This window comes from Haemaphysalis longicornis, unplaced genomic scaffold, assembly GCF_048455015.1.
Source record: "Haemaphysalis longicornis isolate Haplotype H1 unplaced genomic scaffold, Haemaphysalis longicornis Haplotype H1 scaffold_1, whole genome shotgun sequence".
Taxonomy (NCBI): domain Eukaryota; kingdom Metazoa; phylum Arthropoda; class Arachnida; order Ixodida; family Ixodidae; genus Haemaphysalis; species Haemaphysalis longicornis.
This window is the reverse complement of record NW_027526203.1, coordinates 163,758,008-163,784,459: the sequence shown is the minus strand read 5'-3', so window position 1 is coordinate 163,784,459 and position 26,452 is coordinate 163,758,008. Positions and strand designations below refer to the sequence as shown.

Here is a 26,452-nt window from a genome sequence, read left to right as displayed (position 1 = left end):
AACCATGTTTTACACTCTTGGTTTAATACTAGCGCTGCTTAGGGCAGGCACTAAAGCTTATTAGGCCCAAAATACTTTTTTTTTTTTTGTTACAGGTGGTAACTGTCCTAGGCAATATTCCCCTCTCTGCTTTTCGTCCACCAGCATTCTAATCTTCTTTTCGTCTCCTCGACAGCTTTGAAGTTAACTTCCTCTCTGATACTCTTAAATCTTAGGGCTTCTGGAAGCCCAATATTCCCTTCATGTAGATTTGGATGGATACCCTCACATTCTAACACTATGCGCCGCATAGTTTCTGTTTCTTTTCCGCAGACCACGCATACCCCATCATTTTGTGAATACTTCCCCACAAAACTCTTAGTTCGCAGGCAACCTGCTCTAGCCTCAAAAAGCAAAGCACTGCCCTGGGAATTATCGCAAAAATTTTCCTTTCTGATGTTCAATTTCTCAGCCCTGTACACCTCTAACGACGTTTTAGCTTCCATTTTTTCCCTCCATTTATTCGTTTCAATCTGCCTTGCCTCTTTTTTGGTTACCGTGGCTGTTTTGGGTTCTCCACTGTTCTTTCCGTATTTCATCGTTAGCCTTTTGGTCTTTATTATTAACCACTGCGTGTCCACGCTTTTCAAGTATAGGTACCTAAATACCTTAGCTGCCCACCTTCGTTGATCCATTGCCCTCAACCTCATCTCAAAGCATATTTTACTCTGTGCTTCTCTAACTTCAAAAGACGCCCAGCCCATATCTCCCTGAACTGCTTCGTTAGTTGTTTTTCCATGTGCGCCTAAGGCCAAACGTCCTACCGTTCTCTGGTTTACTTCCAGGCCTGATAGAACATCTGATTTTAAGCAGAGTACAGCATTCGCAAACGTGAGACCCGGAACCATTACTCCTTTCCACATTCCTCTAACTACTTCATATTTGTTATACCCCCACAGAGCTCTATGCTTCATTATAGCTGCGTTTCGCTTTCCCTTAACCTTAAGTTGCTCCTCGTGAGTTCTTAAGTAGTTATCCCCTTCGTTTATCCACACTCCCAAATATTTATATTCCTTCACTCTAGGTAATTCGCCTTGCTGGATAGACACTACGTCAGTGGTAGCATAATTGAAAACCATTATTCCTGATTTTTCTGCACTGAAATCTAACCCGAGGCTTGCACAACAAGGCTTGCACAAGTTAGGTTTTTTGCACAGCTTTGGTGTCATGCAAAAAAGCCAACCTGGGGAGTCATGCTGTACAATTGAGTTCGAATGTTCACATTTCATGTGGCAGGGCCAACTTTTATTGCTCTATTATCTGTAAATTTTGGACATTCTAAAACTTCGAATACTTCGAATGGTAAAACTGTGCTGCTGATCAAATTGGTGAGCTATTCGAAGTTTCAAATATTTGCATATCTCTATAATAAATACATAATTATGCGTTATCTTGTTGCCACCTGCTCACTTGCACTGTATCAGCTTGTGCAAGAGCTGCCTTTTCTCTTGTTTTTGCACTGTGCAGCTTTTACACTGATTACTTCTTTCTTTGGGTATGGTTTTTGGGTGCGTGGGCACCTTTAAAAATGTTGGTGCTCTAAAATGAAAGATTTCAGTTGCATACACTGAACGTTACGGGCTTCACATTGTTCTGCACTCGCTATTGCACATTCACACCCCCTACAAATGACTCCTCAATCCCCATAAGCTCTCATACAATCGGTACCCTAGGACTCACTACACAATTCTTGTTGAATGGTGGTCTTGCATGAGCAGTCTAGAGCAGTGAGTCTGCAACCCATGCCAACCAAGCCCACCCACTCGGCTGATGCTCTGTGCCGAAAACTATTCCATTTGAACAACCTCCAGCTTAGGCTGAGATTGGCGAAAACACGTGACGTGAATGGGACACATATCCAGCTTGTCTTCGTACCGCCCCATAGCCCCCCTCCCAACCTACCAGCCCTCTCTCCAAATGGGCCTAGAGCCTTCGTTCCTTAAATGTGTTCCTCCTCCTCCTCAAGAGCGTCTTGTTTGGACTACATTGTGTGGTTTTCGAGTGTATGAAATAATAATGAGCTTGGAAGGGGAAGTGGGCAGTTCCCTCTTTAATGTTAATGCCACTGCATTGTTGAAACAACATTTTCGTCTTTTCTGCAGGGTACTAACATGTATTGGGTGCCACTGACATCTGGGAAACTTGGTAGTGTCATCAGTGGGACTGGCTATCGCTTTGTGTCTCGCCTTAGTTCAAATGGCTGAGTTTGGGCATTCAGCAGAACCAACGCAATATAGTTGGTTTTTATAGACTCCAAACTATGCTCTAGTATCTTTTAGGTATCAGATACCTGAAACTAGACGTCAAGCACATTTGAAGCTCCAAACAGACTTGATGATTGTATGTGTCTTGCTTCTTTGTTCATTATAGTGGATGGCGAGCCACTGACGATTTCACCAGCTTTGGAGTCCCTGGTAGTGCCTCCAAAAAGAGACAGCCTTGGCTTTGATCAGGTAAGAGTACGTGCTATCATAAGCAAGGCTTACATCTGCTGTATAAATACAAAAAAGAAGAAGAAAAAAAAAAAGAAACTGGCCGCGTATCTACTCACTTCGTAGCAAATGTCCTCTGAAGACGATAGTCTGTCTATCTGCCACCCCTGCCACGTAAATGCATTCAATTTTGCCGCGTTCCAATGCACCACTCTAAGGCCCTGCTCCATGTGCGCTGCGTGCGCCATGTGCTGGAATCTTTCATTACTGTTGAAATTCTTGGAATTCCGCCAGGAGGGTTAGTGTCGCAGGTGGCAGCGGGCGATGGCGTATTATCATTTCCTATTGCAAAAATGAAGCAGCCATGTATTTTTAATTACAAGAACACCACTAATATCACTTATGTGTTGACGTTTTGCCTCAAATATGCATAATGTTTTATTTTTGCTGAACAGTGTTGACGAGTATGAACATTGCCACTAGATTGAGAAGTTTAGAAATGCTTTGCCTACATAAGCGTTTTGTTCGACTTAACTTTGGCCGGGCAGCTGAATCTATGGACCGATGGACAGACAGACAAACAGACCAAAATTTCCACGTCCAAGTAGCCCAGAGACTATCGTCAAAAAAAAAAAAAAAAAGGTCATCACAGTTAGTACATTCCCCACTTACACCGCAGTCTGGCATAAAGTACAGCCACTCTAAATTTTTTAGTCAATGTTCCCAACCTTGTTGTTAACCGGTTGAGCCATGTGTTTGCAATTTACTAGGCAGGCATTATATTATTTCTTGCCTCTCAACTAGCTATAATTTAACCAAGTTTTATGGTAATTTGTGTAATATCTTTTGTAATTGCCTATAGGATGTTTTCATGTATATTTCCTTGTAATGATGTGCTGTGTTGCACTGTTGGATGCTAGCTGTCCTTAGGAGCTGTCTTAGTTATTTCCTTTTGCCTTCTCTGAGATGTCTGGTGCTAAGCATTTAAATGCAATGCTAGCTTGCGGCACTAGAAGTCTCTGCGTGCTATGTTAGATTTTTTTGTGTCTTGTAGTGGGTGCTGAAGCAGCTCTGCACGAAGAAAACGAGCTTTTAGAAATACTTTGGTCAACTGGCATAGGAATGAATGTGCTGTGGGCAACATCAAGTATGGTTGTTGTTAGGCATTTAAGGATTGCAGGTCACTGAAAACTAAGGCAGACTGGTGCTAAACAAATGAATGTGCAGGAACATTATAACATTCTTCTGCCTTTGTATCCCATGTAGATAGGAAATGCACACACTTGATTTAATGCCCGAGTGCACATAGTACTTTGTTGAGACTTCAATAAATGCACAGCACTGATGTGGTGATACATGCATAGTAATTGATGCTTAAGTAAGGTCTGGTTTGCTTTGTCCACACTCTGAGTGAAGTCAATTTATGGTAATTTTTCAACATTTTGTAACTGGCTGTGTAAGGATTTCTGGGCTGATGCACGGGTGCTGCATTTTGTCTCAGTGTTGTATTCCACAGTTTTTTACCAGAACATAAGCACATGTTGTCATATCCCTTAAAGGAATCCTACAGTGCGTTTTGAGCAGCACAAATAGACCTGCGCTACGCTTAGATTACACTGCCAGGAATACCTTAGCCAAATGTTACTTGTGCACATGAAGCGGTACACTTGCAAATCGCCGTGAAAGATGCGGGAAAACCAACCACGCTCTCTTCAGTTTCTCTCACTATGCATTGGTTTAATGACGTCATTACAGCAGTGACTGACCTATTGGTTGCTGTTGGTCAACGTCACGGTTTATTTCTCGCATTTCCTTGACGATCCGCCATTGTCGGCACTGTGCACCAACCACATCTATGCCTGAACGTGTACATACAGTTTTGGCATTTTTCTTGTGTGTTCCAAGCATGTGCGGAGTTCTTTCTTTCTTTCTTTCTTTATTTATTTATTGGTCTTCATAAAAGTGGGAGGTGACCAGGGTAAAAGCCCTGGAAAAAAAGTTGGAGTGACAAACTCAATACTTCACTTGCAACAAGACCGCTTGACAACAAATGTTTATTGCTTCAAAAACACCCTACCAGCCTGAGTGCAAGCTTGCGGCAGGCACCAATGCCTGCTTTGCCCACACCACACCGGAAGTAGACTACTCCATGTTGTGGAGTAAAAGAGAAAACTCCCCAGCCTGTCATATATCGAAGGCCACCGAAGAGAACATCACGAGCCGCCCCCCTCTCCAGGAGAGAATGCGCAGCCTTCATTGTGTAGTCCATGGTCAAGTTGAGAGGGAACGATTACGTATGTGCGATTTTTCATCTCGCGTAGCTACGTTGATACTGGACGGATTTTTAGAATTTGTGCGGGAGGAGATTGCTGGGACAATAGACTTTACCTCAAAATGCATTCCGAAGAGTCAGTGGTAAGTGCTGCAGGGTCTCTTTAACAGAACACTGAAGGGAATTCACAAAAGTGGCTGCACTGTGCAGTTGAACCCATGTAAGGCATTATTTGACTATTTAGCAGAGAGAGGGGGAGAGAGAATAAGCTTTAATGAGAGCATGAAAATGTGGGTCGGGGTCTTGAATTCAAGACTCCATTAGAGACTCCCGCTGCAACAGCCCTTTCCACCAGCCAAAGCTGGAAGTCATGATCAGAGCTGGACAGCTCCTCCTCTTGGGGCTCATGGGAATAGTGGGAGATTCTGTCAGTCGTGGGGTTCGCCGAAAACTCCCTTACAATGTGGCACAGGCTGTCGAAGGTATTGCAGAACTTATACAGAGGGGAGAACTTTGTAGGCTACAGCAGGTGGAATTTGGTCGGTTGAGGGCAGTTGTTAGACTGCAGAAGCTGGCTAGAGTGCTCCGGGCTTTTGAATGGGTCTTGATTTCGTACTTATAATACTGAGTGGTCTTTGGTAAGTGAGCACAGGGTGCACAGTCTCTGCCTAGTACTTTCAGGTTGTCTGGTGGTGGCATAGATCTCCAACGGTTGTGTGAGCAATGGTGTTTTCATGGAGGGTCGAATGAGCCGGCATCCAAACAGTCCTGGCCTTTCTTGTGTGGCTTCTGGAGTAAGATGTCGACAGCAGTCTTGGAAATTCTCCCACAGAAAGGGCTCTTGCAAGCCTGTTTAGTGGAAGTCTAGGGCCCTCGTTTAGCTCAAACAGGTAGCAGATTATTAGACTCCGTGCACCTGTGGACACAAAATCAGCTGATGTAACGATGTCACGCTAACTTATTATAACCTATGCAACACAGGTTGCGTAGGTTAGACATTCTGGCAATCTACTAAATTTAGCCTTGCAAACTTGCCAGTGTGTCATCATAGCTAGTGGCTGCAAATTGGCGGGGAAAATGGTGCAAGGGAAACACTTTTGAATGCACTTCTCTAGTAAGAAAATTGTGTGTAAATCGGCCGAAACAACTCGGAACATGATCTACGCATCGTAGGCTTTAATCTGCTTAGGGCATGATACAATGTTTACGACTCCCTGAACACCTCCTGCTCATTCATTCTCACTCATCACAAAAGTTGCAGGGAATGCATGTTTGCTGCAGTTGTTATTATTATTTTTTTGTGATACCGAGCAGTTGAAGAATTTTACCTTTGCTGATGCACTGAGCACCCCTGACTAAAGGCATTTGAGCATGGGGGAAGGGAGGGGGTGAAAAAGAGGAAACGTTAGTGATACAGGGGATAGGCATACAGGCAGATGACTGAACTTTACGGGTGACTTAAGGTTAAGAAACAAAGCGCATGGAATGTTTCCTCTCATTCATGTTCAGTGCCACATCTCTCAATCCTCTATGAGCTACCACTGTCATCCGATGTGCAAACACCTACCTACGGCGCGAATTCTTTAGTGTGGAGTGTCTAGCTACAGGGATCCACAGAAGTCACGTCTCCTGGTTGGTGTGGCTTTGAAGACTTATCTTGCCCATTTTGGGAGTGTGTCATCCATTTAAAGACTACACACAATGTTTCACATGTTAAGTGGATGCATGCGTGCAGTACTGTCATGGCAAGTGCCAGGTACCATTCAGTTCCTCCCAGCCCTCTTCTTGACACACATAAGTAACAGATAATTCATTGTACTGCCAACATTAACACAGAGACAAAGCTAAAGAAGTCTCTTTTTTAGCGTTGTCCCTGTGTTAATGTTCGCTAGTACATTGAATTCCTTAGTTCGTAATCAAATCGTCCAACTTTGCGCTTTATAAATAGTAGGTTGTCAAATCGAAAAAAAAAGAAAAGAAGGAATTTGCAAGTGCATGAAGTTGTGTTCCTAAAACACTTTCATGACTCCAGTAATGCTATTACTAGATGAAGTCCTGAAATTTGTCTGTTTATATGAACATGATGGTTACCGTGATTAAGGAGTTTATGTGCAGAATTGAGTATCAGCACGTGTCCTGTCCATTTTTATTTTGTTGTTTGTCCCTTGGCTCTGGTAGCCTAAACACCTAGCTCTTCATGTTATTCTACAGTGGTAAAAATATGGAACTGCTTATTTACAGGGTTCAGTTATTGCGCTTCATATATCTACCTACCCACACGTTGCCACAGTTTGGCCTGTTTGAGCAAAATTCGTAAATCTGTGTGTGTCTTGGGTAAAAGCAATTGCCTTCTTTTATGAATTGCTGCATTGTTATTGAATGTGGACGAGTCCTAACAAAGTAATGGCACCTTAAAACAGAACTTTTGTTTTACATTGTTTGATGGTCAGTGGAAGCAGATGATGCAGCTGGTTCAATACGAAAATGCAACATAAACCTCCGCTTGCCCACTCAACCACCAACTGCCCCCTTCTTTCATCCCCTTCAGATCTCTCAAGTAGCTTGGACACCTCCAATTGCAATCCACTCTGTTGGTAGTTATGTGCAGGAGTTCTTTTTCTGGGGAAATTTAACTTGGCAATCCGCATGGAAGTACAGCTGTCCTTGCACAAGAGGAGGGTGGTGGTATTGCTTCAGGAGACGCCAGTGTGCCGGTGCCTGATGAAAAGTGTGCTGCTCCGAAATTAGACTATGTGTATCTCCTCCTTTCCCAGGTCTACCTCATCAACTTGGAGCGTCGGCCAGAGCGGCGCAAGCGCATGGACTACTGCTTCCAGGAGCTCGGCATCGCCTTCAAGGCCACCGCCGCCATCGACGGAAAGTGAGTATTGCATGATGTTCCTGTGAAATGCCTGTGGAGTATACTATTACGGAGTAGCCTGTGGAGTAGCCTTTAGGATCCTCAAACGAGTACCCTAAACGCATGCGTCTCAGTGCTCTGGAACAGGATGGAGAGTTGGGCAAGTCCAAGAGCTTTCGTGATACCTAAAGCTCAAATATGCATGCATACATACACGTGTGGGAACAAAAGCGAGCAAACTATAATGGCAGCTTAACAGATCTGCCTCATGATTTTTTTTTCCCCATCGTTTCCCACTTTAGGTACGATGGGTACCATGGGTTATTGGCAGCGAACGAAAACGAAACAGCATTGAATTTAGTGTTGGACACACTTCATACTTCGTTCCTGAAATGGCAAGCTCATCTCTGGCATGACGGTAGAGTAAGAGGTGCATGCTGACCTCCAATTTCTATATACCGAAAGGAGTATCCTCAATTTTGGAACACAATTTGAGAGTTCAAATTGGGGGGTATTTATTGTACTGGAAGCAGAAATACACACACATACATGCGTGCACGTGCAAACAAACAAAAACGAGGAGATGAGAACAACTGTCTGAATGCTCGTTTTCGGCTCTTCTTATTTCTTGTTCTGTCATTTTACACTTTAGGCGCTATGACTTGTTTGCAGTAAGTAAAAACTAAACAGCTCTGAAACGTTCTGCATGCCCTGGAGGTTGCATGGGTGATGGGCTGATTACTTGTGCCTTGGCCTTTGAGAATAAAGCCATAATTATAGTGCTGCAGGGGGAATTTAGAAGACAGTAAAGAATCAAGTTTTATAGATCCCTCACACACAGGCTGAAGACCGTAGAGTCCAGCGCTATCAAACCCTTCGATAAAGGCACTCGATCATCATCATATTGGTGTGGCTTTGCATGTGTTGGACAGGCCTCATCAGGTGCCAATTAAGTGTGCCCTTCTTCAGTGCCCTTTCTGTGTGGGTTTCATTCTCTCTTTTTACCAGGGAAGTAAGCTGCTCTTGCACATTCAAAATGAAAGCATATATTGTGAGCAGTAAGTGCCTTGCCACTTGTTATATCATCTCACGAGGGCAATAAAATTGTACGGTACAGAATAATTTTATCAAGCGACTATGTTTCTAGGTGATAATGAAGCTAGGGCATTTTCTTCTGATTTTTTTAAATAAAGGTGTCACTTGTGACTACTCAGCTGTCGTGTCTGTCTTGTGTTGTGCTCAGTTTCTGTGTCTAAGCAAGCTGTGGTGCCATGCTTACTTGGAGGTGAATTAATTACAGATCAGCTGGCAGTTTCACAAAATAGTTTTAACACACCTTAGTGCTGACAGCCTGCATGGAGTAGCATTCAGAAGGGAAACCAGAGTGCTTCATGATGGATACCCCACCATTCCCCCCAGAAAAACTATGTGTCAATTCCTTCGCTTGGTGAAATGAGGTAGGGGCTTGATTTTCATGTGCTCGAATGCTCTGCCTGAAAAGGCTTTGGTATTTTATTATATAACACAGTGGTTCTTACCCGTGGCTGTATCGCAAAGCTCGGTAGAGTGGTCTTGAGCATCTTCATCCCCACTAAGAGGGAGGCCGAGCTGCCGACTGTTTATATGCTGTCATAGTAGCTTCCTCCTGTGGGTAATGTCACTGGTACTCTTCTTTTACGAGCACCCCTTCTATGGCCCTACAAAAATGGGAAAATGTGTATAGTATATAATTTTTTTTTGTCTATGACGATGCTTTTGTTTGTGCTTTTCCAATGATTTTTAAGTAGTCTGGGCAATCTCACATAGCTTTGGCTTCATGTGGGGAAGCAAAAAAAGGCACATACTGTGCGAAAGAAGTGGCAGTGTGAGAGTGCCCTGCTACTGAGGTCTAACAGAAAAAAAAAGAAAAAAAAAGAAAAGAAAAGAGGAACAAAGAAAAAGATTGATGGGGAAAGAGGGGAAGGACAATGTTGGGGGGGATGTTTTTACCGAGATGAATGCCAGTTTTATTTACAGTTAGAATGCCTTTGCAGACTCCCATTTTGGCACTATTGGTCTAAAAAATGTATTACGAAACATAGCAGCTGGAATTTGTGCTGTCACGTGTGGCCTGCAGATTGGCTTTGAAGGAAAAAGTTTGAACTGTGCAGTTTACTTGGTAGGAGATGTGGGATGTCATAGGTGAAGGAAAGAGTAGTTTTAATGAGGGGCTTCTGGGAAAGAGCTTGTTTTTGTTATTATAGTTTGGTAGTGAAGTAGCCTTCACTCCAACAAGAAGCTAAGCAATGAGATGGAAGCAACCATCCTTCCTATCTGCAGAAAGACCGTAGTCAGCAGAACTACACAATGAAACATTTTCATTAGCACCCATGCTTTCCATACAAAAAAAGGAAGTAGGGGAATCCAAACCAAAGTTGGACCTAGAACAGAGCTTATTTATGAAATAAAATTCTGGATCGCGGGTTCAATTCCCGGCCGCGGCGGCCGCTTTTCTGATGGAGGCGAAAAGCAAAAACGCCCGTGTGTACGGGATTTCGGCGCACGTAAAAGATCCCCAGGTGGTCAAAATTAATCCGGAGCCCTCCACTACGGCGCGCCTCATCGCCTGCGTTGCGTTGGCGCGTTAAACCCTACAATCAATCGAAATGAAATTCTGTATTTCAAACAACTACCCTATAAAGTTGTGTAAGGGCCGCGAGGTTTTTTTTTTTTTTTCAAAAATTTTGGCGGTGATTTGGGGGGGGGCAGCCTATACACAAAAACTTTTTTCTCCCATTTAAAAATTAGTCAAGCTGTGGTTGCATGCACGGCATATCACTGTCGGTGTTTTCGTAGTGGAGGGCGACTGTTCCGTTGCACTTTCAACAGCAGCACACAAACAACGAAGAAGCATTCAACGCCGCTTACACTGTGAGGCTGCCTCAAAAGAGGGAGAGAGAACTCGTGGTATCGGCAGGGCAGGCTTAATGCCCTTATCTAGGGAGTTTCTTGTGCTACCTAGGGAGGCCGCTGGTGGCGGCTCAATGCAGCAGTGTAGGTGGGCGCTTTGAAAAGGCATGTGCGGCTAATACATGGACAACTTTTTTTTTCAAAATTATTAGTTTAGCAGCCCATACACGGGTGTGGCTCTTTCTTGAGATTATACGGTATATTATCTTTCAGTATCACCTTATTGCTGCTCCCTGTGCAGCTCATTGGGAAATGCCATTTTTTATCCCTTTTTATTTGCTGCTCAAGAACAGGGGTTCTCAAGCATGTTGGTCCCAGGGAACCCTGCTAAGTTCTGTTAAGTGCCAAGGAACCCCCCCTCCCCCCCCACTCCCGCCAGTTTTCCTTCCGTTCATGCTACATTAACGTGCAATAAATTCAAAAGCAAGCAAGGGTATCGTTTTTTTTCCCGTCGACTTTACGCGAATGCGTACGCTAGTGGCACCTATCTCCGAACAGGAGAAATGCGCATGGGGGTAATATAAGGCCGAAATTCAAGTGCAATAGTTTAACCACGTGGCCCGTTTTCGGAGTCTGGCTGGCTACAAGCTGCTGGCGAGATTTATTGCGCAGCTTGCGCGTTTCTGTTATGCGCCGAGATGTGCTTACTGACACTCGGGCGTGAGTAATGGAAATCGATCGCACCTCAAGTTTACCATATAAGACTTTGCGACTGCGGAACCAGGGAAAATTTATCAGTGGCTCGCGGAACCCTGAGAAGGGGCCTGCGGAACTCCTAGGTTTCGTGGAACCCACTTTGAGAAACCATGCTCTAGATAGAAAGTTGAGCACATACCACAAATGGATAATGCCCATGAGGCCTGCAATACCTGTGATATCTCTAATTCTTAATACATTCATTGCAGACCTGCAACTACCATATTTCAGTCACTGTGACTGGCATCTATGCAAACAAAAATATGTTAACCTTTGTCACACCAAAATGTCAGTGTGAATAACTTTTCTATACTTATAGAAAAAAGTGCAAAAACTCTGTTCTGCTGGCAAAAGGCAACGTTCATCAGGTCTGGTGTGCTTGCAACATGCGAAAAATATATCTACCCGAGAAAGAGACTTGCAATCTAGAAAATTGTCTTTGTTGTGTCGCACTGGAGGACTTCAATCCTGCAGTGCTGCAGCGTATGTCATTACCTTTTACTTTTGGGATTGGAGACCCTGCATCAGCGCTGCATATAAATCCATAGAAAGTGAGCAGCTGTAGCAGTTTCTCAAGAACTCCACTGGAGTCAAAACAACACCAAATTAGAAGGCTCAGTGTACATATATTGCAACTTATGTATGTACAACTTGTGTACGTATGTTTTGTCCAAGTTTAACTTCGGGGGAGTTTAACAAAATGGGGTGAATATTACTTGTTGAGCAGTGCTGAAGCTGCATGAGTGCCACAAGCACTAGATTAAGGCAATCCATAGGGACACAGTGCAATATTTGTGGCTGTTTTCAAGCTTTTCTTATCGTAACAACGATAAATGAACAAGTTTTTTCAAAACAACATTCTCAGTTTGAAAATGTGAAGTATCACTGTAGCGCAGACCAGTTATAGTGCAATAGCATACAGTGCGGGACCGGGTATAATGCGCGTTTTTGCAACCACTGGTTTGCTTCCTGTAGAACTCTGCGTGTAAGCATACTGCTTGAAACGTGGTCACCAGAAGCACAATACCTGTTTTAACGTGTTTTTGGGGACCCTGATCAATTGGAGAAGCTGTTGTGTTGTTTCAGGGCTGGAAAAAACAGGAAGGAATCGGTCTTCCACGAAAAGAAAAAAATAAGGCGACCTTTCATTCACGCATACCATTTGAAGTCACGTAAAAACCCAACTTCCCTTTCCCCTGGCATGCCTCTGAAGATAGGGAGCTGTTGTGCCGCAAGTTGTTTCTACCGGAATGTGCCGATGAGCCTTTCACATTTCCAGCGAATGAGGGAGCATGCAAAGCAGAAAAGTACGAAGGCCTGTGTTCTGATCATGTTCCACCGCCGGTATTTTCCAAGCTTCTGCTGCCATGGCATCCGCAAATGTGCTTGCTCGAAACAAAAAAGAAACAAAGTTAAAGCCTTGTCTGCAATTTTGAAAACCCTTGCAGCAGCAGCTGATGGGAGAAAGACTTGAAAGAAACACCATGCCTGAGTTTTTAAGTAGCATTTGTTTGAGTGATGGTAAATAAAGAATGAATTTTTTTGAGTCCTGGTAAATAAAGAAGGTTTGAAAAGTATGCATTGTACATGTGGCTTGGTTTGTGCATGTTTTGGTTATAGTGAGGTACTGCTTATAGTGCAGATATTTGCAGCTGCCACATTGGGCGACACGGCAGAACCATCATCGGAATGTGTGCAACACAAGCTAAACCTAAGAGCTAGCTGGGTTTTCTGACCGTTGCTGCTGCCATTTTATGCATCGCTCTCCAGGCTGCCCACAAGTCCAAAGCCTTTATCCAATACCAATGAAGCAGACTAGATACTTCAGGCTCTTTGATGACCACATTGTTTTTTTTAGGTGTAAGCAAAACGAATAAACTTTGACCATAGCATGTTTCACCATACCATGTCTGTGGTGAAACAAAGGCTTGGGTGGTTGACATCAGCATTTTAGACTCGTTTAGTTTCCTGGCAGGTTTTTCTGCATTTCACTGATTTGAAAGAATGCCTTAGAGGACTACAAGTGAGTGGATCCGCCGATGAAAACAAAGGGATACATATTTCCTCATTGTGCATCTTCCCATCGCAGCCTCTGCAGCAGAATTCCTGTGTGCTTAAGGGCAAGAAATTGCCAAAGTGCAGCAAGATGGTTTTACTAAGTTTACTTTACCATTATTAAAATGTTTAAATAATCTTTTTTTATGTGTATATCCAAGCACTCATTTTGTTCGCTGCGTCATCCTTCAGAAAAACAAACTGCGAGGGACAATAACTCCGGAAGCCAGAGTCGGATGCAAGGGAGAGGGTTAGGGCCAGTCGCTCCTTTCGAGTGCCCTTGGAAGTAGCACTACCAAAACTGGAGGCCAAGGTACTCTCCCGTGCTCCTGGCCATGCTCGAAGGTACTCTCCTGCGATCAAGAGGAGCAGGATTACGCACTGTCCCTTGTCTTGAGGAGCAGTACCAGAATCTTGCTCCTGATGGAGTCCTCGATGTCAGTGAAGAGCAAGATTAGAGGCCCGGGTCCCTTGTGAAAAGTTGGTCATCATTCTCTCCTCATGCTATTGAGTAGTGCGCAGCCGCATAGGTCAGAAGAATGCAGGGGCCTGGAAACTTTGTTGTTTGAGTGCTCCCACTTTACTTGGAGGCTGTAGCCCACTGAGCCTTCTTGGTTACATTGTTTAGTTGTGCACCCCGGAGCTGTAGATGTACAGAGAGTATGCTGCATTGCTTTGGTTTTCACTCTTCCGTGAATATTTTGTTGGGTGCAGAGTGTGTCAGGAGGTCCCATTGTGAAAAACTGTCGACGACATGTCGTATGGGATAATGAATACGTTGTTAGGGCTGTCGAAATTTAGTTGTGAGTACGGACTCTGTATCAAAATTTAAAAAAGAAGTTCCCGCACACACGAAAAGAATTGAACAGATGTGGAGAGACAGAAATCTTTATTGAAAAACAGAGCGGAATGACAGCATTTGAATGACTACAGGCTACTCGGCTGCAGCAGAGCAGGACTACAGCAGGACCCTAGGAAGAGGCAGGCCAACAAATGGCGAAAAAAAGTTTGAGAAAAAGAGACGTGGACATTTCAATTACAGCAGTTCGCATAAGCAAAACAAAAATCACTTTTTGACAGCCAAAGCTTAGCATAATGTTTTCCTGTGGTAGCCATGTCATTCAAATAATAAAGCAAGGAGTGCAAGACTTCACGTTACTGTGCTTTATCATTTTGAGGATGATTGCTAGCATGATTGAACCTGTCTGTGGGCGCTCCAGTCCTTGCAGGAAGCATGCCGTGCCTGTAAACAGGCCAGGTACTCAAGTAAAGTGTGTTATGTATTCTCACAGCCCTCACACTTGTCGTAATAAGGGTCGGAGTTCAGGCCAGTGTGGAATTGGCTGTTCGCGAATGCAGTGTTGAGGCCAATGCAATGGTAAAGTGTTTTCATTTGGTGGGGAATCTGCTGTGGTAGTCTTGCCTTGAGCATAGGGTCAATAAATTATAAGAGCGATAGTTCTATTCTGGCATGCTCCAGAGACGTTTGTTTACTTGTTACAAATTTTCTCATTAAAGTCAAACCATCACTTAGGGTTTTTGAGGGCCATGAAGGCAAACTACAGCTTTGTTCAATTTTAAAAAACTATACTCGGTTACAACTCAAGAACGGCACCACCTCACGTAGTGTATCACTCCGCCAAAGCGCCGGACCCGTGACGTCAGTGCGCGCGCGTTTTGAAAGGGGTTTGCTATGAATGCGTGATACCGTCTGTTTTGTCTCACGCAGTTTGTTTGTCGTCACTGGAGTCGTTTATAAGCATATTAAGTCCAAAAAATCACGGGAACGGCTCACGTCAAGTTCAAAATATCCCCAGTAACGCCCTACTTGCGCCGTGCGGAGAAACATCCGGCTACGGTGATAAGGCACAGCGGCAACTTCTGGTGCCGTTCTTAAGTTGTCACCGAGTATAGCCTTTGGTTACTCATTCAGCTCCATTTTCACGAAAGACGTTTTTTTAACCGAAAAAACTCGAGAATCATTGACAAACTTTCAAATTTCCCGCCAAATGAATGTTAGCAGCGATGCAATATCTCAGTCATACAAGAGAGGCCAGCACTAAAAACATGGTTACTAATGTGTTAACTGCACATTAGCATTCAGGTAATACAATCAAATGGAACTATAGGCCCCACTGTAACCTGTGAATGCTAGATGCAGGTCCTTGCCATTACTCTTCCTTAGTGACTTGGCTGTCTTTACTGCTCACTCTGACATACCTCGTAACTGTGGATGTCACAAGTGGAGCTGTGATGCCCTTGCAAAGTTGGCCCATTGTCACTAACTACTTGTGGTTTTCAGTATTGTGCAGACTGAGCTTTGATTTTTGTGATAACAGCTGCAGTATTTGTGGGCAACAGTTACTTGATTTCCCCCAAACCACCATTAAATCAAGACAGACTGCTCTCTTGTAAGATTGAATCCCGGATGAGTGATGCCCTTCCTGGAGCGAGGCCCATAACATCAGCCTCTGCTTGACAACTAAAAATTTATTCTCCCCCACTCTCCACCCGAGTGGCCAAACCACTTGCGCTCGGACTAGCCAGGATCACTGTCAGTGAGAGGAAGTAGGTTGGCCGGCTGAGTAAAAATCAAGACACTGCTCCTCGCCAAAGTCAGTGCGTGCTGTAGATGCCTGCCACAGCTAATACCACAGCCGTCAACAACATAGGAGGCATTTTTTTTTTCTAAATGAACCAAATCCACCTAAAGCGAATTTGAGAAACAAGTGAAAGTTTCTTACCGAACCTAAATGCAACCCTGTCAATGCTATTTTATGATATGTTTTACATGTGAGGTAGGAGAAGTTTATGGCTACAAGTAATTAAAAATTATGCTGTGAATTTGAGCAATATTGCGATGATAAGTTTGGATTTGGCCAATATTGCATTGAAACACTCATGTTGATGCGGCGTTCGTATGGAAACTTTATTTAATTTGACTTTCAAGAATGGTGAGATGGAGTTTTGGCAGAAAAGGCATTAAAAGTATGCAACGGGGCTTCAAGAACAGTAGTACTATACATGAAGAGAAGGTGAGTCCTCTTGGCATCATTAGCATCTCTTTTCGAATTCTTCCGTGGGATCATTTTCTTGGGCACGCCTGAAGGCACTCACGAAGTAAGCAAGCTCTTCATTGCCTTGACACGAATTTCCAAAACGCTTCACAAGAAGGCTGGCCATATCTTCACCTTAAAGGGACACTGAAGTGCATTTGTCAAGCTCCCGTTTTTGCTTGTACTGCGTAGACTGGCTCAAATTAGCACACTTTTCATCGTTTATCCGTTTGACAAATCGGTAATTATTTTACAAAGCGCGAAAGAAGAAAAACTACCATGCGCGGTTTGCGGCGGCCGCACCAACTAAAGCTGTGACGTTGGGAGGAGCGGGCACCGTGATTGGACGATGCCCAAGGCAACGTTACTAGATAGGTTCAGTTGTAAAACTCTCCCCATGCGTCGTGCATCGCCGGCGTCTCCGTTTCTCGGCGTGCCGCGAGAGGGCGAGACCGCCGCATTTTGCTCTACCCGGCCGCTGCTCGTCGCGTGCAACGGCGCCTCTCCCAACGCCTCTTCGGCCTTCTCATGACGTTAGCGTGCGATAATATTAAAGACTACCCGCTACCCGCCAAGTTGTCCGCGTCCAGACTACATCTAGGCCAGAGTACTTTCCAGTAGCTGCTCAGGATCGCTAATGTGGGGCGTAAAAGCCGTTCGTTACGGCTCATTTCTTTGCTTTCTTCAACAGGTCAGCCGAAGCGCATCGTAGTTTGCGCGCGCTTGCGTCGGCTGCTCGCTGGCAGTCAACCACGAGCGTGAACGGTCTGCAGCGAGCTGGTAGCATAGAATAAGCCTCCGTTAAAGCTTAGTTTGATTGACTCTTCCGAATTTTATAAAAAATCATGAAACCGCTCATTTTGTTTCCAGCCAAAGAAGCAAGGTCAGCATTGGAACTACGTCACTTATTGGCTCTAGTAATTCAGGCCACTCGAAGACGAAACTTCCTAATTTTCTCGACGTCCTTTTTAGAATAGTATCATTTCCATGTTTTGCCCTGACAACAGTTAGCTTTACCAAACGTCACTAAGAAGCGACATTTCTGCAAAAGGCGAAATATCTCTAAGCGACATTTCTGCAAAAGGCGAAATATCTCTAACTGAAAGAATTATTTAGTCAATTAAGTGACTAAGTTAAACCAGCTTACATGTCAATAAGCATAAAGTTCTTTTCAGCAATTCATTGGTTTTCACAGTACAACTTTACGGCAGACACAAAGTAGAAAAATATATCCAACGTTTTTTTTTATTTACAATCAACTCCACATCTTTTTTTCTTAAGGTGAACATGGCTATACAATACACCAAAGCACGTTAAGAGAACCAAAGTAAGTAATGAATAGAAACATGCAAGCATTTTTATTTAGAAAGCAACTCCACATCTTTTTTGCTTACGGTGAATATGGCTACATAATAACAAAGCATGTTAACAGAAAAACAGTAATGAATAGATACATGTATGCAAGGTTTTTTTTTTTTTTTTTCATTTACAACTCCAACTTTGCCAGCGTGCTTACAGTAGCTTAGCGCGTTTGCGCGCCGACTTAACCTGCACATTCAAGGGACGTTCTCACTGAAGGAATCTGGAATAGAAATCCATGCGCGTCACCTAATACGATTTGATGACGCGCGCAGAGAATTCCTCAGAGTGAACGTCATTTTGTGTACGAACAATTTTTCGATGTCCTTTACGTGAAAATGGCAGTCGTACACTTTGGACTTTGTCGAAAGCTCCTTATCCGCACGCGGGATGGCCTTATTCTATAGCGGGCGAAGCGTCGCATCTTTGGGAGCCGAGAAGAAGTTCCTGTCCGTGTTGCTCTTAATTGTTGCTGCTGTAGCCACTGGTACACCCGGGAACGAAGTAGGTCGGCATTGTCTGCCTCAGCCTCACATGCAGAGGACCACATCAATGGAATACAGTCGCTGGCAAATCACTAAACGTGCCACTCGAACGGCATCGCGCATTCAACAGTATACGGAGAACGACCGCGCGAACAAGAAACGCCGGAGACCGGGGCACGCTACTGCGAGTACTGCTCTTCGGCAAAAAAAGGACCCGGAAGAACCACCCAAGGGGCGAAAAAAATGTCATTGTGTCTGCTGTTTATTGTAGCTATTTGCTTCCGAGAATGTAAATAATTACCAGATGTGTGCGCCCACCCACGCGCCCGCGCACGCACGAGAAACGTATGCGCCGAGCGCTGAACTAGGAACGCGAAGGGAGAAGCGAAACCGCCTGCGAGCGCCCCGTCTACCGAGCCGGTTGCGACTGCAGCGCCACAGAGAGAAGGATCGGTGGCGGTTCCGGGCAGCGCCGCCCAGTTTTACAACTGAAAATAATCTAGTAACGTTGGCCCAAGGTGTGCAACCAAACAAGTTTCGGTTTCGGTTCTGTAAAACACAACCGGTGGCGTTGTTGGATGGGCATTCTCAATAACTCAGTAATCATCGTACCGCGCTTCTGCCTGCCATGTTGTCAGCTGTAAAAATGCATAAAGATAAGCCTCCCAGGACGGCTTGGAATCGTAGCATTCACTAGCCGAGGCCTACGCAGTGCATGGACGCCCTCCGCGTACCCGCAGAAGCCCAAATGTCATGCGCTTTTCCCCCATATTTGGAGCTTGCCTCACTCATGCCTGTACCGTAAAAAGCGTGTTCGCACCAGGCCAAGGGTCTGTTCATTCTGGCCTGTGCCCACTGCCCGCAAGCAGTCGGTGCTTATGGCAACAGCACGCCAACGAGAACTCGCTAGCGCGCCAGTGCCAGCCTGCGCGCGTTCTGTGAACTAGTTCGTGGAGCCATGAACGTTGCGGCCCAAAAAAAAGGTGAACTCAGTGTAGAAAACATCGGCAGAAAACGAAAAAGTTAACTTACAAAAAAAAAAAAAAAAACGTACCCGCGGGGATTCGAACTCGTGACTTGCAAAACACTTGCGGCAACATACCTTGCGCCCCAGACCACTCGGCCACGGGATGGGCTCCGCCGTCCTTGGTAATATGAGGTATATATTATACAACAAGTTTACACTTTTATTTAGTTTTGGCATTTCAAGCAGCTTAGGTGACTATTTGTTGTATTGCGCTCGTGCAGTAAGCGTCCCCCGAGTTTCCACAATAGCTCACGTCTAGCAATTGCATTTCGTAGACGGAAAAGCGTTCGCAGATGCGTAGTCGTGCTGCTGACCGCTGTGCTTGTTCGCCCAGCGCAAAAAAGTGTTTCCCGCACCCTATTTTAGGGGCGAAGCTCCTAAAGCCATGGGTCTGTCCATCCCTTGTGTCTCAAGGTACGTGACCGCCGCATGCTTTCGGAGATGTCGCAAAGTGGACCGCGTTGCGCGCGCAAGAACCGGCTGCAACCGGCAGCGCAAACTCGGCACCGGGAGCGCGAGCTTGTCTGTGTTCGCCAACGGAGGCGCGAGCGCACGTGCGCTGCGAGGGGGAGATCACGCAAGAGATCACGCCACGAACGCAGGCAGTCGTTCTCGGAGATCGAACGAGACGCAAGGACCTTTGCTCGTTTCCTCTCGTCTTGTTCGGGCACAAGTTCGCCCTAAATAAAAGTTCTTTCTTTACCGTTGTGTCCCATCCTACGTGACAAATTGTGGTGGAGGTGCGGGGTAGTCCTCGATGGCGCGGGATCTTTCACCAGGTCTGGGCCTGGGAGCATTGACACCGAAAATAAAAGTTGATTTGTACAATGTACGCACACAGTCTTACGTCTTTCTTAATGATGCAATGGGCGAACTTTCACGGGAGAGTTACGGTTACCGATGATCTCCCCCTCTCGAGCTTCGCCCCACTTATCATATCATCCATTCCGTGGATATGGCGTGATTTTTTTACGCTGTACGGTAAAAATATCAGTTGATTTTATTTCCTTAGTACCTATATTGACTTCGCTGACTCTTCTCCCGCCTTCAAGAGGCCTTATATTTTCCTACTGGCGTACCAGTCAGCGAAGCGTCGCATGTGCGCTTGTGCAGTGCTTGTGTGAAGCGACCTTGACTTGGAGCTAGATACAGTGTACAAACTAACCAAGTAAAGAAAGGCCCATTCTTCCATTCACAAACGTGTCCTGGCTTCGTTTCAACTGAGCGAACGAATTGCGACGACCCGTCGGCGGCCGGCGGACGAAACGCTGGGCCGACTGACTCTGTCTGAATGCCGGGGAGCCGTGCGGTAGCGCAGCCAATTGCGAGCTCGGCTCCTCGCGACGTCACACGAAAACGCCGCAGAAAATGGGCGAGCGTAAAGAGAGGAGGACAGCATTTTCGAATTAATTTTTCTACTAAATAAAATCGCGTAAACGCGCCCAGAGTGGTCGTAACATGGCCTGGGGACTCCGGACTACAATTTGCGCAAGTAATCCCGCAATGTTTACATATCACTTCAGTGTCCCTTTAATAAAGTGGTTCGTACGCTCAGAGAAAGAAAGGGGGGGGGGGGGGGGGCGGAGAGATTTGCCAGGGCTTGTAAGCTGCGCGGTTATTTAGTGAAGTACTAACATGGTAAATGTGGGAGTAAAAAAATCAGCATAACCAGAGTTATTTCGTAGGGACGGGGGAGACGAGATGAAATGATTGTTTCACATCTCTCTGTTTCAGTTTGTTCACTTCTTCTGTTCACTTTGTCGTGGACGTCCGGCGACAGATCTTTCGCCGAGCTCCTAATTGCTGTCTGAAATTATGATAAGCCAACTACGAAAAGCAAAAAAAAAAAAAGTGTGTGGACTAAGAAAGCCACCCACTTTATGCTCAATAAACGTTTTCCAATCCAAACAACACTAAACAGTTCGAACAATCAAGCCAAAAGCAGACTCCCGTTGGGCAAATGGATTTGGCTCATTTTGATCTGTGAAACAGCGGGATCTGGTTCATTTTCGATACGAACTACGATCTGCATACAAGTTTGCAGGGCGTTATCTCGCCTATTTTCTTGCAACCTCTTCTTTTAGGGTAAAGTTGCCGAGTTTTTCTTGTCACTGCAGTTTTATCTGACTTATGTTCGGTTTGTATATTTAGCTAGTTTCAAAAAAAAAAAAAAAACGCTTCATCTATAGGCTTCTTGTCTAATACAAGTAAAATACAAGTGCAAGTGGCTCAAGCGCTTCCATTCATTGGCCACGGACGTTGGCCGCGTCGTAGCGGTGGTGCTGTCCAAGCTGAGTACTTAGGCGGTAGCTTTATTTGCTTGGTATCGATTATTCCCTTGTCGTTTTACTTCTGACACTATGGTCATTTAGAACAGCGAATGGAAGAACAAATAGGCATAGAGTTTCATACTAATATATCATTAGTATGAAACTCTATGCAAATAGGTCATTGAAATGCCAGCGACTCGCCCGCCTACATGCCCGCCTAGCCCGCCTGTCCGTGCGTGTAATATGCTGATGATGATAGCAGTCTTGTGATGCTACCGCAATGAGGCTGTTGGGGAGAGCGCTGTTTTTCTAAAAATGTACCACGTATTTTTTATCTACACAAGCTGTCTCAAAAGCCTTCAGTATCATTTTCGGCACCCTCTAGTGACGTGGGTCAGAAAGCTTGACGGCCTGTCCTAACGGCGCAATTTTCAAAATCTGCGTTCAAAGGGTTATAGAGGTGGATAACTTCCCATACAGTGTTGTAAAAATCAGGGAGAGTAGGGTGAACCGATGCATTGGACGGTGGGGTAAGTATTTAAATTTTGCGAATGTTGGATGGAGTTCCATGCTACTAGGTCGTGTGTGTGCACTAGATGCAGTCCGTCGATGGGTGTTTAGCGGTCCGCAGGCCGGCTTCGAATGAGTAGAAATTATGGGGGATACTTGGAATTTTTTAAGACTGTGAAGGCTGAAGCCTAGTTGGACGTTCGGTTGATCTTTCTGTTTAACTTTCATGTCCCTCTCCACGGACAGCTGCCGCCGCTTCCTCCTGACGGCGGGTATACGACGAGCGGCATTCCGCGTTGTTTTAGCCTCTTCAGCCGTGGCGTACTTTGTCTGCCTTCCCCGCCCGCGAGTGTACCCTGGTGTACCCCACAACGCGGCCTTGAAACATAGGGGTGTAAGGCCTTAATAACATTGCCGCGAACCATGCCTTCTTATGTTTATTTGTTCCTAACACGTGGCCGCGCTCGGCTACCTTGTCTTGTGTTCCATGCGAAGCGCGCGCATCCTTGTTATTTCGCATGCTGTATCGGCAAGCTCGATAGCGAAAAGGGGAAGCTTCTCGGTCCCTTTCGTAGACTGTTCTTGTCCCATCAACAGTGTTCTCGACCTAATCCGATTTTTCCAGAAACGAGACCGCAACAGATGAATGCGTGGAAAGCAAACGCCGTGGCATTACGTTCGCCGATAATCATTTGCGAAGTTCCTTGCGGTGTACAAGTTCGCTCCAGTAAACGTTTATTTCTTCAAGAAGCTCGCTTCCGTCTTCGCTACATGACGATATTGCCGCGAACCGTGCATTGGATTTGTTTATTTATGTTTTTGCTTTTACCACCCGGCTGCGCCGGTCTGTGTTATCGGTGTGCCAAGTTAAGCGCGTGTTCATTGATTATTTTGTATGCCGCACTTGTTATCTCTTTTGTTAGGGAGAGTGTTTCGAAGTAGCGTCACCAGCCTAGAATAATCTTGTTTGATCTTCAATGTTCTCGATGTAATTCGACGGTTCGAGAAACACCGGCGCCGAAAGATAAATACCCGCAGAGCACGCGGCATTCTATTCACCGACACTCGCCTGCGCACGTCACTTTGTTGACTGCTGCTTCGCCGCGTCTGTATTCTTTGAGTTATTAGAGGAGCACAAGTTCGCTCCAATAAACTTGTTTTTCCCTCAAGACAACTGCGTCGTCTTTGTCTTCGTGACAATATGTTGGTGCTGTCATCACTACTTGCTAATTTGAATATATTTGATTCACCGCAGCAGTTTCTTGTGCATCATGAAAACAGGAATTGTTAAATAGCTTGTTTTTCCATTTGAGGAATACTGCACTGAAGTTGCACTTCGTGGGGAAGGAGGATTTCCCTTTCTCGTGGACGTGCAAAACTTGATAAAACGACGCGTTTTGCCGTGCCTGAGATATTTTATTAAAATATCGTAAAGAACTGCGAGCGAAATTTAATTGGTTTCAGAATAAAGGATATATATATTGCACACACACACACACCCACGCACGTGCAGCTCACACGCGCAGACTCGCACGGACACACGCACATATTGTTATGTCATAGAGAGAGCGCATATGGCTAGTCACTCGCCGGTCTTTCGGCGGTTTTCCTTACTATCTAAATCGTTTGTTCGAAGTTTTTAAAACTAGAGCGAACAGCTGGAGGGCATAGGTTCAATGCCAGCAGCGGGGCCCTTTGTCTGGTCGCAGCGAAAAACGAAAACGCGTGTGTCGAGATTTAAAGATCCCCAGGTTGTCAAAATTAATCTGGAGCCCTCAGAATTGTGCAGCCGTATAGGTTAAACCAGAGTCCTTCAATGCTTTTTCAAAAAAGCATTGAAGGACTCTGGTTAAACCTAATAGGGGCGGTAAAGTAGAGTTACTTATTCATTGGGACGGCGTTTAAAACAAACTTTACGTGTCTTTTTTTTTTTTTTGCGAGATTATTTCTCTCGCACTATGAGTTACGCCCGCGTTCATTCGCAAAAGTCAAAAGACGGAAAGCAACGGCGGAACCAGCCGCTATGTGGCCATCGCATGTCGAGTACGAGCTGAGCGTCGTATTTTGTCCACTTTCACCCGTGTTAAAAAAATAACACTGAGTTTCACGCTCCGAAGATACAGCTAGGCTATTAGGCGCTCGTAGGAGAGGGCTATTGATTTTCAAAAGAAAAAAAAAGCGAGCAATAAATACTACGTAATATTACGCATGAAGTAAAACGAAATGAAGTAAATACGTGAAGGAATATTCGAACTATGTCTTATTCCTGCCGCGAAAAATTCTGTACGGAGCTATTATTCAGAAAGTTAATGACAGAGTGCAGTAAATCCCTTAACCACCACCACCCCCGGATGACTGCGTTCGCTTTTAACGTATACAACCACTAACGCCGTTAACACGCAAAGAAAACGCTCGCGAAACTGGAACGACCGTTGTTTTATACTTTGGAGTTCGAAGTAAGTACAAACGAACCAGAGCAGTGCAATCAGGGCCACCGCATTTGTTTTGTATTCCCTGTCTCGATCCTGATTGTTCAGAAACTTGACGAAGCACAATTCACGCTCTTTTCACGCTCAATTCACGCTCACGGAGTTTTCAGCCGTGAATGTCCCTGCGGTGGCCTCCTGAAAATGGAAGTTGCGTGCCCTATTTCGTAATCCTGTAGTTAATAAACGGGCATTTGAAGTAAAATGCGCCGCTTTCTTTTTCCTTACTAGGAGTGTAAATATTAACAACACACCAATATTCTTTTCCACCAGCGCATTCAGCCGAACTCTGTGGATCAAAACATTTCACTACTTCCTTTGCAACGTCGAATCTAAAACCACCAATTGTGTGCTCAAAAAAAAAAAAAAAAACGGCAAGAGGGTGGGGAAGGTAAGGAAGATATTTTCAATTTGTACCAAACCTGCTTCGAGGAGGCCACATAAAAAGCCGGGGTCCTTCCGAGGAACAAGATGAAATGTTCTAGCAGTCTCTTGCTTCGTTTTGTGCGGACTTAGTCGACACCGTAAGCAAGCCTTCTGTCAGAACACGCGTTTGCACAAGCGACATGATTTCACACGGTCTTTCCGGCGGATGCTTGCGGCATCACGTACGTTGCTTTCGCATTCCGCGCATCTGCCGTCAACACCTCGGGCTCGGCAAACTTCACGGGAATAAGCCTCTTAGCTCCGGCCTGGAGATTGGCTCGGAACCGGAGGCTTCCCCAGGGCTGGTATCCGGACCATCGGCCCAGCTTCGCTCACACCGCGACGGGAATTACAGTCGCGAGTGCATCTCTGTTTACCCCTTCTTTCACTCTCACGAGCTCTCGCACCTAACCCGTGGGCTCAGGCTGGAATCTTTCGGAAATGGGAGGCGCCAACGGGAGCAGGAAAGCTTCGACGTGTCCCTTCGGTTTTCTTGTAAGCATGTGTTGTTTTCCGCTTGACGGACGGTCGAAAATGAGGAGGATAAGACTCGCTGGTTGCCAGCGCGCTGGCTGCAAGACCTCATCCTAGAGTACACGCCTGAATGATCTCGCGTAGCACCGGGCACAGTCCGTGCGAACGCTGCATTCGTATTGACTACGCATTCTGACCGCATTGCGTCCCAAATTTTGCTCCTAGCAGGTGGGTTTCTTATTTTTTTTTCATTTCAAAAACCGAACTTGGTGTTGGAGCGAAGCGGGAGCAAGATTACAAAACTAGAGGGGGCGGGGTGTAGGAAAGGGGGCAGGGTGTTGAAGTTGAGACTCACCTCCAGAGTTGCGGAAAAGAATAGATGTATGAAGGAAGACGGGCTCATTAGACTGGTACAAACCTTCGTAATTAGTAAGATCACCTACTGCATTCCTTTTCTACAATTCAAGAATGACGAGAAAATCAAAATAAACGGCTTAATTAAAGAGGTTTATAAACAAGCAATAAGATTACCAGTTACCGCGGCCAACGAACGTTTCGAAGCATTAGGCATCCACAACTCGCTCGAAGAACTAATCGAAGCGCAACAAACAGCCCAGTTAGAACACATGTCTAAAGGCAAAACGGGGAGACAATTCTGCAGGAACTCGGATTCCACCTGATGGAGGCGAAAAGCAAAAACGCCCATGTGTACAAGATCCCCAGGTGGTCAAAATTAATCCGGAGCCCTCCAATACGGCGCATCTCATCGCCTGCGTTGCGTCGGCGCGTTAAACCGTACAATCGATCGATCACTCGGAATCCGAAACGGACGTTCCCTCCAAAACAAAGTGGACCTCCCACACGAATGGCGAAAATATCCAGAGCTAAACGTGGAAAGAAGGCAAGCTAGAGTACGAGCACTAGACAAACGTTTCGGAAACCATTGAGAGCCACGGGAGATTGTTTACATGACGCTGCCGACTACTACGACGGCGGCTCTTGTCTCAACGCCATGGTAATTGCAGTCGTCAGCAATGACGGAGTCACAGCGGTGTC

General features: G+C 45.3%; 1 protein-coding gene across 5 annotated transcripts in view; it reads left to right on the top strand.

Annotated features, from left to right (window-relative positions):
- The window catches only part of LOC144138782 (procollagen galactosyltransferase 1-A-like), a 498,445-nt gene that overhangs the window by 24,243 nt on the left and 447,750 nt on the right, over nt 1-26,452 (top strand). For 4 of the 5 annotated variants that reach the window (XR_013315976.1, XM_077671264.1, XM_077671274.1 and 1 more), the window contains exons 7-8: nt 2,410-2,492; nt 7,518-7,624. Coding sequence is in view for 4 of the 5 variants with exons in the window: in XM_077671264.1 (XP_077527390.1) it covers nt 2,410-2,492; nt 7,518-7,624 (190 nt within the window). In the remaining variant the exon portion in view is untranslated. Of the gene's footprint in view, nt 1-2,409; nt 2,493-7,517; nt 7,625-8,444; nt 8,882-26,452 lie in introns of those variants that run through there. The other variant, XM_077671256.1, reaches the window with a different exon arrangement.